This window comes from Castor canadensis, chromosome 3 (genome assembly GCF_047511655.1).
Source record: "Castor canadensis chromosome 3, mCasCan1.hap1v2, whole genome shotgun sequence".
Classification (NCBI taxonomy): domain Eukaryota; kingdom Metazoa; phylum Chordata; class Mammalia; order Rodentia; family Castoridae; genus Castor; species Castor canadensis.
The window spans coordinates 126,388,572-126,401,340 of NC_133388.1; the positions used below are offsets into that span (position 1 = coordinate 126,388,572).

Genomic DNA, 12,769 nt, shown 5'->3' on the forward strand with positions numbered 1-12,769 from the left:
TCTTCCCAAGTCTTCAAATTGCAGAATAATGCTTTAGACATCTACAGACCTCTGTACACATAAAATGTATGACCTCATAGCACACATTTTATGTTAATAAACCACATCTCACTCCCAGAAAGTGAATGAATGAACAAATGAACATACAAATGAAAGAACCCAAACTTTGAGCTAGAGTCCTGTTTATATAATGTTCTCATATAATATATAAATCCTTATCAGCCCTAGCATGTATGTCTTGCTTTTATGATGTTATTTCTCATCTATAGCTTAGTAGCAACTTTTCTTCATATTATTAAAACAGCACATTGTTTTGCTTTTGTTTGTTTGTATTACTTGATAAAGAAAAGAAAGCTTAATATGTCTGTAATTTCTTTTAAAGCATGTCCGAAAGGTAACTCTTTGTGACTATTTTGGGGAATTGCAAACATGGCTAGTCATGGGATATTCACCCTCTTTTGCTCTAGTGTGAAGATGATTTGGCCGAGAAGAGGAGAAGCAATGAGATTCTTCGCAGGGCTATTGAGACCTACGAAGAGGTGGCCAGCCTTCCTGACGTCCCCACAGACCTGGTGAGGCTGAGTTTGAAGCGGCGGTCAGAACGACAGCAATTTCTAGGTGAGATGTGCTAGGAGTTAATTCAGTAGGAAGTAGCATACTTCTATCTTAAGGAGCCTGAAGGCCATGAAACTCAGAAAGTGAAGGAGGAAACCTGTTTCATAACTAATTTACAGCAGTTTATCTAACTGTCTTGGACTAACCCTTGCTAAAGCTGAAATAGCATTCCCACCCTCAATAATTACAAAGATGCCAACATCATTTCACACCAACCTTGCCCTCCACCATTTTAAAGGTGAGGCAGCTAGAATGCTGAGGGCTTGGATATTTGCCTGAGGGACAGTAGTTAATAAATAAATAGGACTGGAATTAAAAACTTTCTGTATTGCCAAATTCTTTTCTTAACTCTACCAAACTGATTTGTAGTGGTCAAAATTATCACTAGAATAATTTTAATCAAGGAATTTAAGGCATTCCAGACACTCCATAAATTTTACCTGTAAAATTTGAACCTATACCAAGGAAAGTGCTAGAAAATACATTTTAGTCATAAAGTAAATTTGCCAAATACTTTAGAAAGAGCTCTTGACTGACCCCAGTTTTCATTGTCAAAGGCAAGTATGACTAGCTGTCAGCTAATTCCTTTCAGCCAGGTTGTGGTTCTCTTTTTCTAACATGTGAACAAGGAGAGAAGGATCTAAGTCACGTATCACTGGAGAAGTGGGTGACCAGTGACTGTGTAGTTACATGAATAGGTTTTTAATGTCACTTTGTCAGGCCCAGCTGACCATTTTATCACTTTTCAGAGGGATAGAATAGTGGAGTGTGTGTCAGTTTTGTAGATGACCAAACTGTGAGGAGAGTAGATCCCAAGTGATGACTAAAAACTACAAGAAATGGTTTATTAGACTATTTTCATAAAGGCCAGTCCAGGGGCAGGAAAGATACAGCACAAAGATAGGACAGAAAAGGCTTCCGAAGTTGAGACAGGCAACTAAGCAGCTGCCTTGGATACAGAATTAGTGTTAATGATGCCTCCTGCTCCAGTATGGTGCTGTTTAGTGCTGTTTAACTCTGTTTAATGATTCTTTAAAATTTTAGTATTTTGTTCATTGTGGATTTTTACTTTAATTTTGATTTTTAAAAGTATGCATTAAAATACTATTCCTCTCTGAATTATAGTTTGTTTTTTTTTTTTTGCTCCTGCTTAAGTTTTCTGCCAACTACCTCACTTGCCTCACCAGCCCTTAAAGAAGACTGCCTGTGAAGAAGTCTAACCCTCCTCCACAACAGCCCTCAGTACAGCTCTTATTGCTGAAATGAGAATGAGGCAGGGGCACCTGAGGAGGCTCTAGGGCAACTGGGCAGAAGACATTAATGGCAGAGTGGGGATGTGACTCATTGTAGAACAGTGTTCACATCAACAGAGTGGAGGGACAGGATGCGGATGGGCTCAGTTCTACTGGAATATAATTAGCCAGCAATAGGGCACAGGCAGTGGGGCAAGTGGGTAACATTTTATGCCAGATAGCTTGTTGCTTAAGTAGACAACCACCTTTGTTTCTTGATAGTCCTACTGTACTCTTGGCTAATATTCAGTTTGTGCACAAATAAGCCTTTAGGTAATTAGTTTTTTCATATATGCTAGTCTTATTTAGAACATTTTTTTTCTTGTAAAGTTTTTATTCCAACTGTGGCAAGGAGTAATATCAATCAAGCCAAGACATTTGCATAAGACATCCTTAAAAGTAAATGGAAGCTGAGGTTTTCATAATACACATAGTGCATAGCATCCTATTGTCCACCAGAGGGTCCCATAGTACTGAGTGATACATCCTTTACTCCAGGACTAGGTCAGTACCTAGAGACCTGCACTTCTAGTTGAAGGTGGTGTCAGGAATCAGTGTCTTCAAGTTTTATATCAGGTGCTGAATCCTGGAATCATTTAGAGTTTTTGTATTTCTACCCTGTACTGTAATTTTAAACTTAATAAACCAAAAAATATTTCAGCAAAAAATTTTAAGAAGAATTGGCAGGTAAAACTTTCTTAAAGAGTTTGACACAAAAAGGTAAATGTTGATATATTTAGAAAATGAGTGTCTTTACAATGCCTTTGATCAATATTATATACAGTATCTGCCTACAGAAATTATTGATACCATTGCAATTACATCATGAAGTCATTCTAAGTACTTATAAACTATTAATAGACAAAGTCAGATTTAAGCTACTTCTCAGCTCCCGTTGCACAGATTGTCATGATTTGTATTCTCAGTACAAAGGTATATATAATCTGCTTTTATTTCTGTTCATTTTTTTCTTCACCCCAATCAGGTCACATGAGAGGTTCTTTGCTTACCCTACAGAAATTAGTTCAACTGTTTCCCACTGATACTTCCTTGAAGAATGACCTTGGAGTGGCATACCTCTTGATGGGAGACAATGACAATGCCAAGAAGGTATATGAAGAGGTGAGCATCAGTCTTCTATGAACTGTGTCAAACTATCTTGAACATGAAATCTATTCCTGTTTGAAAGTTACATGTAATGTTCCTAGTCTCTCATTCTCTTTTCTTTAAAATAGTATATAAGTATTAAACTTTGTTTTCATATTGCTTTTTCTTTTTTATTAGAGGATTTTAAATCTTAGTGAACACTTCACATCAAAACCTTCAACTATAGTTGTGATTTTTTTTTAATTCTTTATATTGATCAGTCCATAGACAACTTCTGAAAGTGTTCTTTGTGATGGGAAGAGAAACTCAAATTCGCATGAATGTAAAATAATGCAATCTTTTCTCTTTTGTACTAGAAGTCTGGTCCAGAGGAAGACTGGCACATGGGTCTTTTCGACCATGTGGAGTAGGTTACTCACTTTTCAGAAAGGCATTGACTTTTCTATTCTCTGGCAAGGATGCCTTTGAAAGGATTTCTGCCTTAAAATGGATGTTTTAATAGATAACCTCTAAGTCCCAAATGACTATAAAACCTAGAAAACTAGCTCCTTTAGTCAATGAGAGAATTCATTTGGTACAGAACAGGCAAGATATCAAATGAACTTAAAGCAAGAGAAAGTTAATGACTGTTAAAAAAAAGACAGAGATGTTTCCATGTAATTCTTTAATTCAGGACTATACATCAATGGCTTTCAAGCTACTGCTGTTCACATCAAAATGCTACTACTCCATGTTAACCCATATGATTCTTTGTATTTTTAAACTACCATCAAGTACAGCAATATTATACTAAGTCCAGAGACCTGGCCCATTCCCAAAGTGGTGCTTTCCTTTGCATATTGCTGCTGATGCTCAATTGAAAATCATTGACTTTTGAAGCAGTTGTCTTTTTACCCTTGTCCTCATTTTTAGTTTTTCTAAGAGAGCCAAAATAAGACTTTTGCTTTTTATAGCATCGCTAATATCTATACAGGGTAGATTGAGCCTACAATGTGGAAAATGCAGGCCACCTACTCAACACCTGTTCCAGGTCATAAGATAATTCCATATGGGACATGGCATTTGCTAATGGCCCAGATATACTCAGTGATTTGGGATCTTGTGACTATAACAACTGTCAGACTATACCAAACATACAGTTTTCATTCTGCCACTGCCGTATGCCACAAAAGTGAAGATACAGAGATTTTCCTGCCTGCCTGCATTCTTTCCTTCCTCTTCCCTTTTTCTGTGTTCCTTATGTCCTTCCCTTCTTTATTTCTTTCCTTCCTTCCTGTTTTCCTTCTTTCCTTTTTTCCTCTCTGTCTGCATCCCTCTTTCTCTTTCTTCAGTCTGAATAAGCTGATGAAATGCTGATGGGGTGCCAGGCATAGAGTGGTTAGAGTGGGATTTGAAAATATAGTAGGATTTCTAACCCATTATGGATTTGTCCTTTCTCCCTTCTTAAAATCATCCTTGGATATACACATCCCTCTTGCTTGACACTAAATCTCAAATGTGTGAAGCATTTAACTTCACCTTGAAAAATAAAAATAAAATTTACCTGCTATTTACATACTTGAGACCATGATCTTATCTGATCAAGCACAACAGGATGAAGACTGTAAAACATAGCCGTATTATATAATTGTGGGTTTTTTAAAAAGAAGCATTAATAGATTGAAAATTTAAGTGTGGGATTTGCCCTTTCCCCTTCTCCTGTCCCTTCTAGGTTAATGAGCTAAATCTGATGAATTCTGTTTCCTCAACCACAGTTTATCCTGATATCTTTATGTCGCTGTCAAAGATCATTTTCAGAAAACTAATACTATAAGTTTTACATTGATTTTTATTTTTGAGTAAATGTATAAGAATCACTAATGTGGTTCCTGTTCTGGGTTTTTGCTGCTTCTAGTTTCAAAAGAGACTTGCTTTAAAATGGTTTGATGTGAATTACTCACATCTGTAGCTTTTGGAGGCTTCTCCTATGTCTCCCTTCCAAGTTGGTGACAGCTACCCGTGCCACCCCTGCTCCAAAGCCAGCTCTGATAGTTCCTCATCCTCACACCGGTCCTATACACATTTAACTCACATTTATGAAAACCCACACACACCAGCTCAGAAATGGTAGTTAATGAAACAAACACAAATGTGTCTTCATAGAGTTTACAGTTGGTGCCACACCACTGATTTCTGTTTATTCGATCTTCTGCACCTCCCTCCTCTGTAACTGAACACAGATTTACTCTCCATAGGTTTACTCTCTTGACTTCATCAACCCCCAAACACAGTCTGACCATCTCGTTTGGATCCAAGTCTTCCATGGGAATTGCCCACAGCAATGGTCTTTAACCATGTGTGATTGCACTCCCTTCAGGAAAGTGCTCAAGCAAATACTTGCAATATATTTGTTTATGGATTTATTACATGCATTTATATATATGTACTAATATAGTACACATTATTAAAAATACCCCAAAATAAGTTTTTAAGATGAAAGAAAATACTTAAAATGCTTTTCAAATTTTTTTCACTAACAAAAAACCTTTCACTCATTAAAAAAATTAATATTTTAGTAATGTCAATGCACAGTGCTATTCATGGCTACAGTAATCTCCCCGGTCCATGGTGGATCTATTCCAAGATCCAGAGTGGATGCCAGAAATTGAGGATAGCACAAAATTGTGTGTGTGTGTGTGTGTGTGTATTGCATTACACTAGTGCTTTGGGGACCATTATTAAGTAAAATGAGGATTTCTTGAACACAGGCACTTGATACTGTAGCAGTTGGGGATGGAAATGGCTACTGACTAACAGGTGGGTCATGTATACAACATGGGTAGGACAGAGCAGAGTCATGTGAGATTTCATCCTGCTACTCACAATGGCACACACTTTAAAACATATGAATTGTTTATTAATGGAACTTATCATTTACTATTTCCAAACTGTTGTTGGTTGCAGAAAGTGAAGCCCTGGATAAAGGAAACTTCTGTATTCTTTTTTTTTTAAGTCCTTGGGAATGTCTTGCAAAGAGTTTGCACTGGTTATAGAAATGTCAACTGTATTGGTTTGTTGTGGTTGTTGTCTATGCTGTTTGTATTTTTAATATATAAATCTAAATCTATATAAATAGTTATATTTTAGTTAAACATCTATATATTATATATCAATATATAATAGATATATGTTTGATACGCTATATCCTTGTAAATAATGATATAGAAATATAATCTATATAACTGTAGTTAGAGAATATAAATAGTTATACTTTTAGTCTCAATCTGGGTTTCTGAGAAACCTTATAAATTCACTTGTCATTTTCTGTGTCTGTGATTGTGGCTAGATAATACCATTAATTACACATGCATATATAAACTGCAGAAGCCTGGTACTTAAAGGTAAGTACTGATAGAAGGAGAGCCACAAGCCTGCTTCGTGCTAAGAATATTTCAGAGACAGATATAAGTAGAAATGTTTGTAATTTCTACTCTCCAGGAGATTATCTTATAAAAAAGGACACTTCGTGATTTAATGTGACTTTGTCCTCTTTCCAAACTCTTCTATTGCCTTTTGTGTATAATTTAAGAACAGTCTTTCTTGCTGTTTTGCTGTTTCTGGTCCCTTTTTCCTTCTCCTGTGCTATGAGTGCTTTGTCCCCATTTCCCTTTTTCTAGCAAATTCCTACTCATCCCTGAGTGCCTTTTGGACCTTGCTCCCAGTCACACTGATCCTAGAGTGAGTTGGATGTCCCCCGCCCCCCAGGGCCACTGCCTGGCCTTCTTCCTATTTCTATAAGCTATCCTCACCACCTTGCACTATTATTGTCTGCTTGTGAATGTATCTCCCTTGCTTGACTGAGTATCCCCTGAGAAAAGAGAGTATATCTCATCCGTGTTTATATATCCAGGGCCTAGAAGAGTTTAGTATATTCTGAAATTCCTAGTAAATGATTGAATTTGTTAATTACTTGAGATGATAGCTATGTGCCTACAGGAGGAAAAAATGTTATCTTGTAGCTGAAATAACTGTGATTCTCCCTGTGTAGCTGTTCTGGCAGAAGCATGATCTGCATTGACTCTGTTCAATTCCAGAGGTACACATTAAGCTCCTACTCAGTGTCTAGCTTGGGACTATTGCTATGGATATTGCAAAAGAAGCAGCCCTTGCTTCTAGAGATCTGATAGGGAAGACAGCCGGCATGTACCTGTTTGTGCACTTAGCACAGAGGTCCTGAGTAAGGATGAACATGAGCAAAACAAAGTCCCTATAGATCTTAGAGGGGTGGTTAAAAAAAACATAATAGGTCAGGTGGTGGTTAGTGTTATGGAGAAAACTGAAGTAAGATAAAGAAGTTGGAGAGTGACTAGTGCTGGGGGTGAGGTTATTTTTAGTAGAGGGGTTGGTGATCAGTGAGGCTTCAATGAAATAGTCACCTTTGAGCAAGGACACTGTCATCCAGGTAAGGGAGTGAGCCATCTGGATATCTGAAGGGAGGAATGTTTGAACTAGAGGAGTACTGTGAGTGCAAAGTACTGAGGCAGAGGTACCTTTGGCTTGCTGTGAGCAACACAGAGACCAGAGTGCCTCAGAGGTATGGTTGGGAGGGGCAAGAGAGGAGCCCAGATAGGTAAAGTCCTTGGAGACGGTTCCAAGAACTTGGTCTTTCACACTCTGAGTGAAATGGACCCAAGGGGGGATGAGATATGACCCAGGATGTAGTGGTTCCCTCAGGTCCCCATGTGGAGAATAGAATGCAGAAATATAGAGGGACTGCAGTTAGGAGGCTTCTGAAAGAAGGTTCGTGCCAGGGTGGCAGTGGTAAAGGACATGACAAACATTATAATTCAGATTAGCCTTTGAGGTATTGTTTTCCAACTTCATGAGTAAATGAGTTGCAGGATGTGATCCAAACTGAAAACACTCTGGGCAGTGTGTACAATGTGGACTCACCAAGAATGGGGCCTCCCTCTCTCCTGGGACCCTCTGTAGGGTTCCCATGGTGGCCATGCCTTCCCTTTTCCTACTCTGGCTCAAACCAAATGTGCTTCTTTTCTCTGTCACCCATCAAATCTTCATCTTTCTCTTTTGTTCCATACATTCATTATCTGAGAAGCTACACAAGTTGAATGTTGTTGTTGTTTCGATTTCTTACTTCTAATATTTAACTTAGAAGTATTCCACATAATTTAACTTTAAATCACAGTCAATGTATATAATAATAAGCAATGGTGTGTTTTGTATGCAATATTTGCCTGGGTTTGTCACAGGATTTGCTCACCAACTTTATCCTCCTTGCTTAAAACAGTCTAGACACTCAATACATTTCTATTGTAAGAATGGAAGCTGATATATTAAATACAATATGTAAGTACCAATTTCCTCTTAATTAAGGCCATGCATAAGGCATGTATGATGTATGTAAAACAGAATGTAATAACCATTCAGAGTTGTTTTCAAACAGCAAATTTAAAGCTGTTTAATCAGTGAAAAAAAAAATATTAGAGCCGTTGCAGTTGACAGATATTTTGCTGATTTGCATTGTTAAAACGATGCTCCAACACTTACTGCCTTTTTGTTCATGTCTGTATTCTTGAACAACCAATATGTACCTGTGAAAGCATATTGAGTTGAGAGGAAATAAGGCCATTTAAGTTTAATGGTTGCAAAGAGACAAAATACTATAGTGTTTGTAGCTGTAACATCATAATCTAATCCAAGTACAGCAAAACTAATTAAAATTTGTTTTGACAGCCATTTTCACATCTTCTAGTCTATGACAATAGTTTTCTTATTTTCTTTGAATATAGGTTCTAAATGTGACACCTAATGATGGCTTTGCTAAAGTGCATTACGGCTTCATCCTGAAGGCACAGAACAAGATTGCTGAGAGCATTCCCTATTTAAAGGTAACTGTTGTTGCTCTTCCTCTCTTTTCATCTTTCGATTTCTTGGAGTCATTTGAACACCCTTGATTATACTTCAAGATTGATTGGCATGCACTGCTGAGTCTTCATTGTCAGAATGTTCACCCTCTGACTGTGCCACTCACAGGCAGCATGGACCTCCTCTGTAACTGAGCATCAAGTGTAGAAATAGCAACTCTGTGAGCAGAGTCCATTTGGAAGAGACTATGGAGGAATTTCTAAAACTGAAATTGTTGCAGTTTTTGAATAATGGGAAAAGTAGACAGAAATCATTGGCACAGTATTTTAAAAATACTGTGGACAGTACACTAAATGTTCCTTTTACAAGTTAATTATGTCTAAAATCTATTCTGAATAGGGCTTATGGCTTCCAATACAAATGTAGACTGAAAAAGTCAAACTCCAAAAGCCTATCTGACTGCTCGAATTATTTAAGCTAAAATTTGTTACTTTATCCTGACATATCTAAGTGAATCCTTATCGGTACACCAGAACCATAGTTGGTCTAGCTCAGGACTGTTGACCCAGCTTTCTGTTACGACAGAAATATTTCTTATCTATATTTATTATGATAGCTACTAGCCATGTGTGACCACTGAGCACCTAAAACATGGCCATGGTAATCGAGAAAGTGAATTTTAAATTTATTTATGTCATTAATTTTGATTTAAATAGTAACAATTTAGTAGCTAGTGGCTACTATATTGAACAAATAGCTGGTCTGATGGCTGTGAACATTTTTTTAAAGTAGTGGTGTGTTACAATTCTGTGATCTCTTTCTTTCACATGACTTCAATCTGAGATACTCAAATAGCAACTTACTGATTGAAAATAGCTTGAGTGATTTATTTGGAAAACACAGTTCTATTTAAAAAAACAACTCTTATTGCTTCCCTTCCTTGAGAATCTGCACATTTTATGTAATCATACAGATTTCTAGTTTCTCTTGAAAGATTTTACCTGCCCCATGGTCCTGGGACACAGAGCTCAGTGGTGGTGCCCCCTGGAGATGGGCCTGTGCTGTCTGTCCTGGCTGCCCCTGGGCGCCCTGTGGGCATGTCGGTTCCTGTGACTTAAAGTATGTCCTCACATTGCCTTTGACCTAAGAGAGCCTGTTTGTCTCTCTGAAGCCTATTAACTTCAGAGACCAGGAGGCAAGTGCATGATGGACCCAGAGTTATTTAGCAAGCAAGAATGCCTAAGTGCCGTCAGTCATCATGTTACTTGCTACTTTTCAACATTATGTAAATAAAATTTCCTCCTAGTGAAAGATAATTTCTTCCTAGTCAAGAGACCTCAAAGATGCAAATATTTAGAAAAGAAGTACTTGGCATTTAAGTACTTTTTACTTTTCTCTCTTTTTTGTTTTTCCAAATTCATTCTCTTACTTTAGTATTCTCTCTCCTCTCTGTCTGTCTCTCTTTCTCTCCTCTCTCCTACCCTCTCTCCCCAACATACATAAATATCGATTTCAGTCCTTGTGTGAGAGGTGGGGAAAAATAAGCTAAATGTTTTAGAATAGGAATTCTTCAAGATTCCAGTTGGCTTTAATCCTGTAAGTTTTATAAAAAGGTTCATTAAAAAGTCACGACACATTTGTTTTGAGAGGAAAGAAATATGACTCGCAGTTGGGCTGTCATCACTTCAAACGAGCAATTAAACATTTTGGTTCAGGAATAAAAAGACTCTACATGGCATATGGTCAGATTTGGAGAGCAAAATAAATGTGAAAGATGCCCATCCAGAGAAATTATTTGGAATATTGAAATATGATTGCTCCCACACTGAAAGTACATAATATCATGCTGATTTTATGGGCTATTCTACTATTAGTGAATGATAAATATATTGTTAAATTTCATTTTGTGGCCTCCTTTTATTTTTGCATTATAAATATTGACTCATTACCACATTTAAATACTGAGATATATATTTCTTTCTTGGCTTTTCCTTTGACACCATATTTCATATTTTGGAAATCAATGAATAACATCTCATATTTAATTCTTTCACAAATACTAATGCTGTCCTTCCACAGGAAGGAATAGAATCTGGGGATCCTGGCACTGATGATGGGCGATTTTATTTCCATCTGGGGGATGCCATGCAGAGAGTTGGAAACAAAGAGGTAATGGATGGTGACTTTTTGTTCTAACAAAGGATGGAGTGGGGTGGAGAGAGGGACATTATTTCTAGGAGAAAGTTACAACTGAACAAACATTTTGAGCATAAGCTTTTGAAGTCAGAGTTTAAGCTATTTAGTTATATAACCTCTAGGTTTACAGAGGTTATATAGCTAAATAACTAAATTAATTTTGTAAAAGATTTCTGGTATTTGGCTTTTTTTCTTTTTTTTTGTGGTGCCACAGTTTGAACTCAGGGCCTACACCTTGAGCCACTCCACCAGCCCTTTTTTGTGACAGGATTTTTTGAGATAGGGTCATGAACTATTTGCCCAGGCTGGCTTCGAACTGCGATCCTCCTGATCTCTGCTCTTGAGTAGCTAGGGTTACAAGCATGAGCCACTAGCACCTGGCCTGATATTTCTCTTTTATAGTTTCTTTCAAGCAATCAGCTAAATAATCACAAGTACAGCCTCTAATTTGGGGGGAGGGGTGTGAATGAATGTGTATCTGTGTGTGTCTGTGTATCTATGTGTGTATAAAGAGGTAAACATTGCCATAGGGAAGTATCTTTAAAATTATGAAATGAAGAACTGTCTCTGAAATTGTTTACATTTTTTAAAAAATATTTTAGCAGTTTGCTATTGTTTTATCTTGGAATTCTTAAAATTGCTATTTTTATAATGAAGTCTTTGACCTATTCCTAAGCACACTGATCCTAAAGGTTAATTGTATAACTTACCTTTTGAAATATTTAATACTAAGCTTAAGCTGAACATTTGCAGTGAGAGTAATGACAGGTACTGACACAAACAGTGTGGTAGTTAAGCATGTTTTCTTTGTGATTATTACTTTTTTCTGAGTCAACTTCTGTAAACATAATCTTGGATCATTAGTCATGACAACATGTTTTATAAATTTTAAACCTCTTTTACCATCCACCATGATCTGTATGGCTCTGCTGGCTGGCAAAGCCCACTTCTTCTATCCTATGCCATTACAAGGGTTCTAGGCTCAGCTGTCCTTAGAGTTAGTGGATAAAAATATGATGTGGGATGCTGAATCTTTGTACCCACTGTATTCCATGTGTGTTTAAAGTGACATCTAAGAATAATACAGTGTCAAATTTCTAAAATGATTAAGAACATAGGACCCTCTGGACACCCAACAGCTCTGAGAAGCAAAGGGGTTTGTGACAGGATAAGCACCTGCTAGAGACATGAACAAATTTGGGGCAATAGTAGTTTGCATAATTGATAGTATTTTCTTTATACATTTCTACTAATCTGTACCTTGCCCTCTCTAACCTAACAATCAGTCAACTAAAATAGAATGAGACTTTAGAAGTGAAAAGGAAGACAGAAGAAATTGCTGAGTAGTAGTCATTATTTTTATTCCTTTTAGATATAAAAACAATACTCCTTTGAGTAAGAGGGATAAGAAAGATTTTGCTGCAGATTTATCTAATGCTGGATAAATGTTCACATCTGACAACTATAAATATAATTGTCACTAATTAACTTTTCTTTGACTATTTCATGGTCCAAGGCAATGACAGATAAAAGAAGTATATGGTTTATCTTAGATGAAAACAGCCCTTTCTTTAGGGACAAAGAATTCACTACTAAACACTTGTTAGGGCTTGGTATTGAACCTACAGGACTATTCTACCAGCTTAATTATCAATAATATGCAAAGAACAGTGCAGTTCTTGAATTTGAAAAAG

General features: G+C 37.0%; 1 protein-coding gene across 11 annotated transcripts in view; it reads left to right on the top strand.

The window, feature by feature from the left end:
• Positions 1–12,769, top strand: part of Asph (aspartate beta-hydroxylase) — a 201,147-nt gene that overhangs the window by 146,141 nt on the left and 42,237 nt on the right. For all 11 annotated transcript variants that reach the window (XM_074068610.1, XM_074068613.1, XM_074068609.1 and 8 more), the window contains 4 exons: positions 468–618; positions 2,893–3,029; positions 8,804–8,902; positions 10,959–11,048. In XM_074068610.1, the coding sequence (XP_073924711.1) occupies positions 468–618; positions 2,893–3,029; positions 8,804–8,902; positions 10,959–11,048 (477 nt within the window). The remainder of the gene's footprint in view (positions 1–467; positions 619–2,892; positions 3,030–8,803; positions 8,903–10,958; positions 11,049–12,769) is intronic.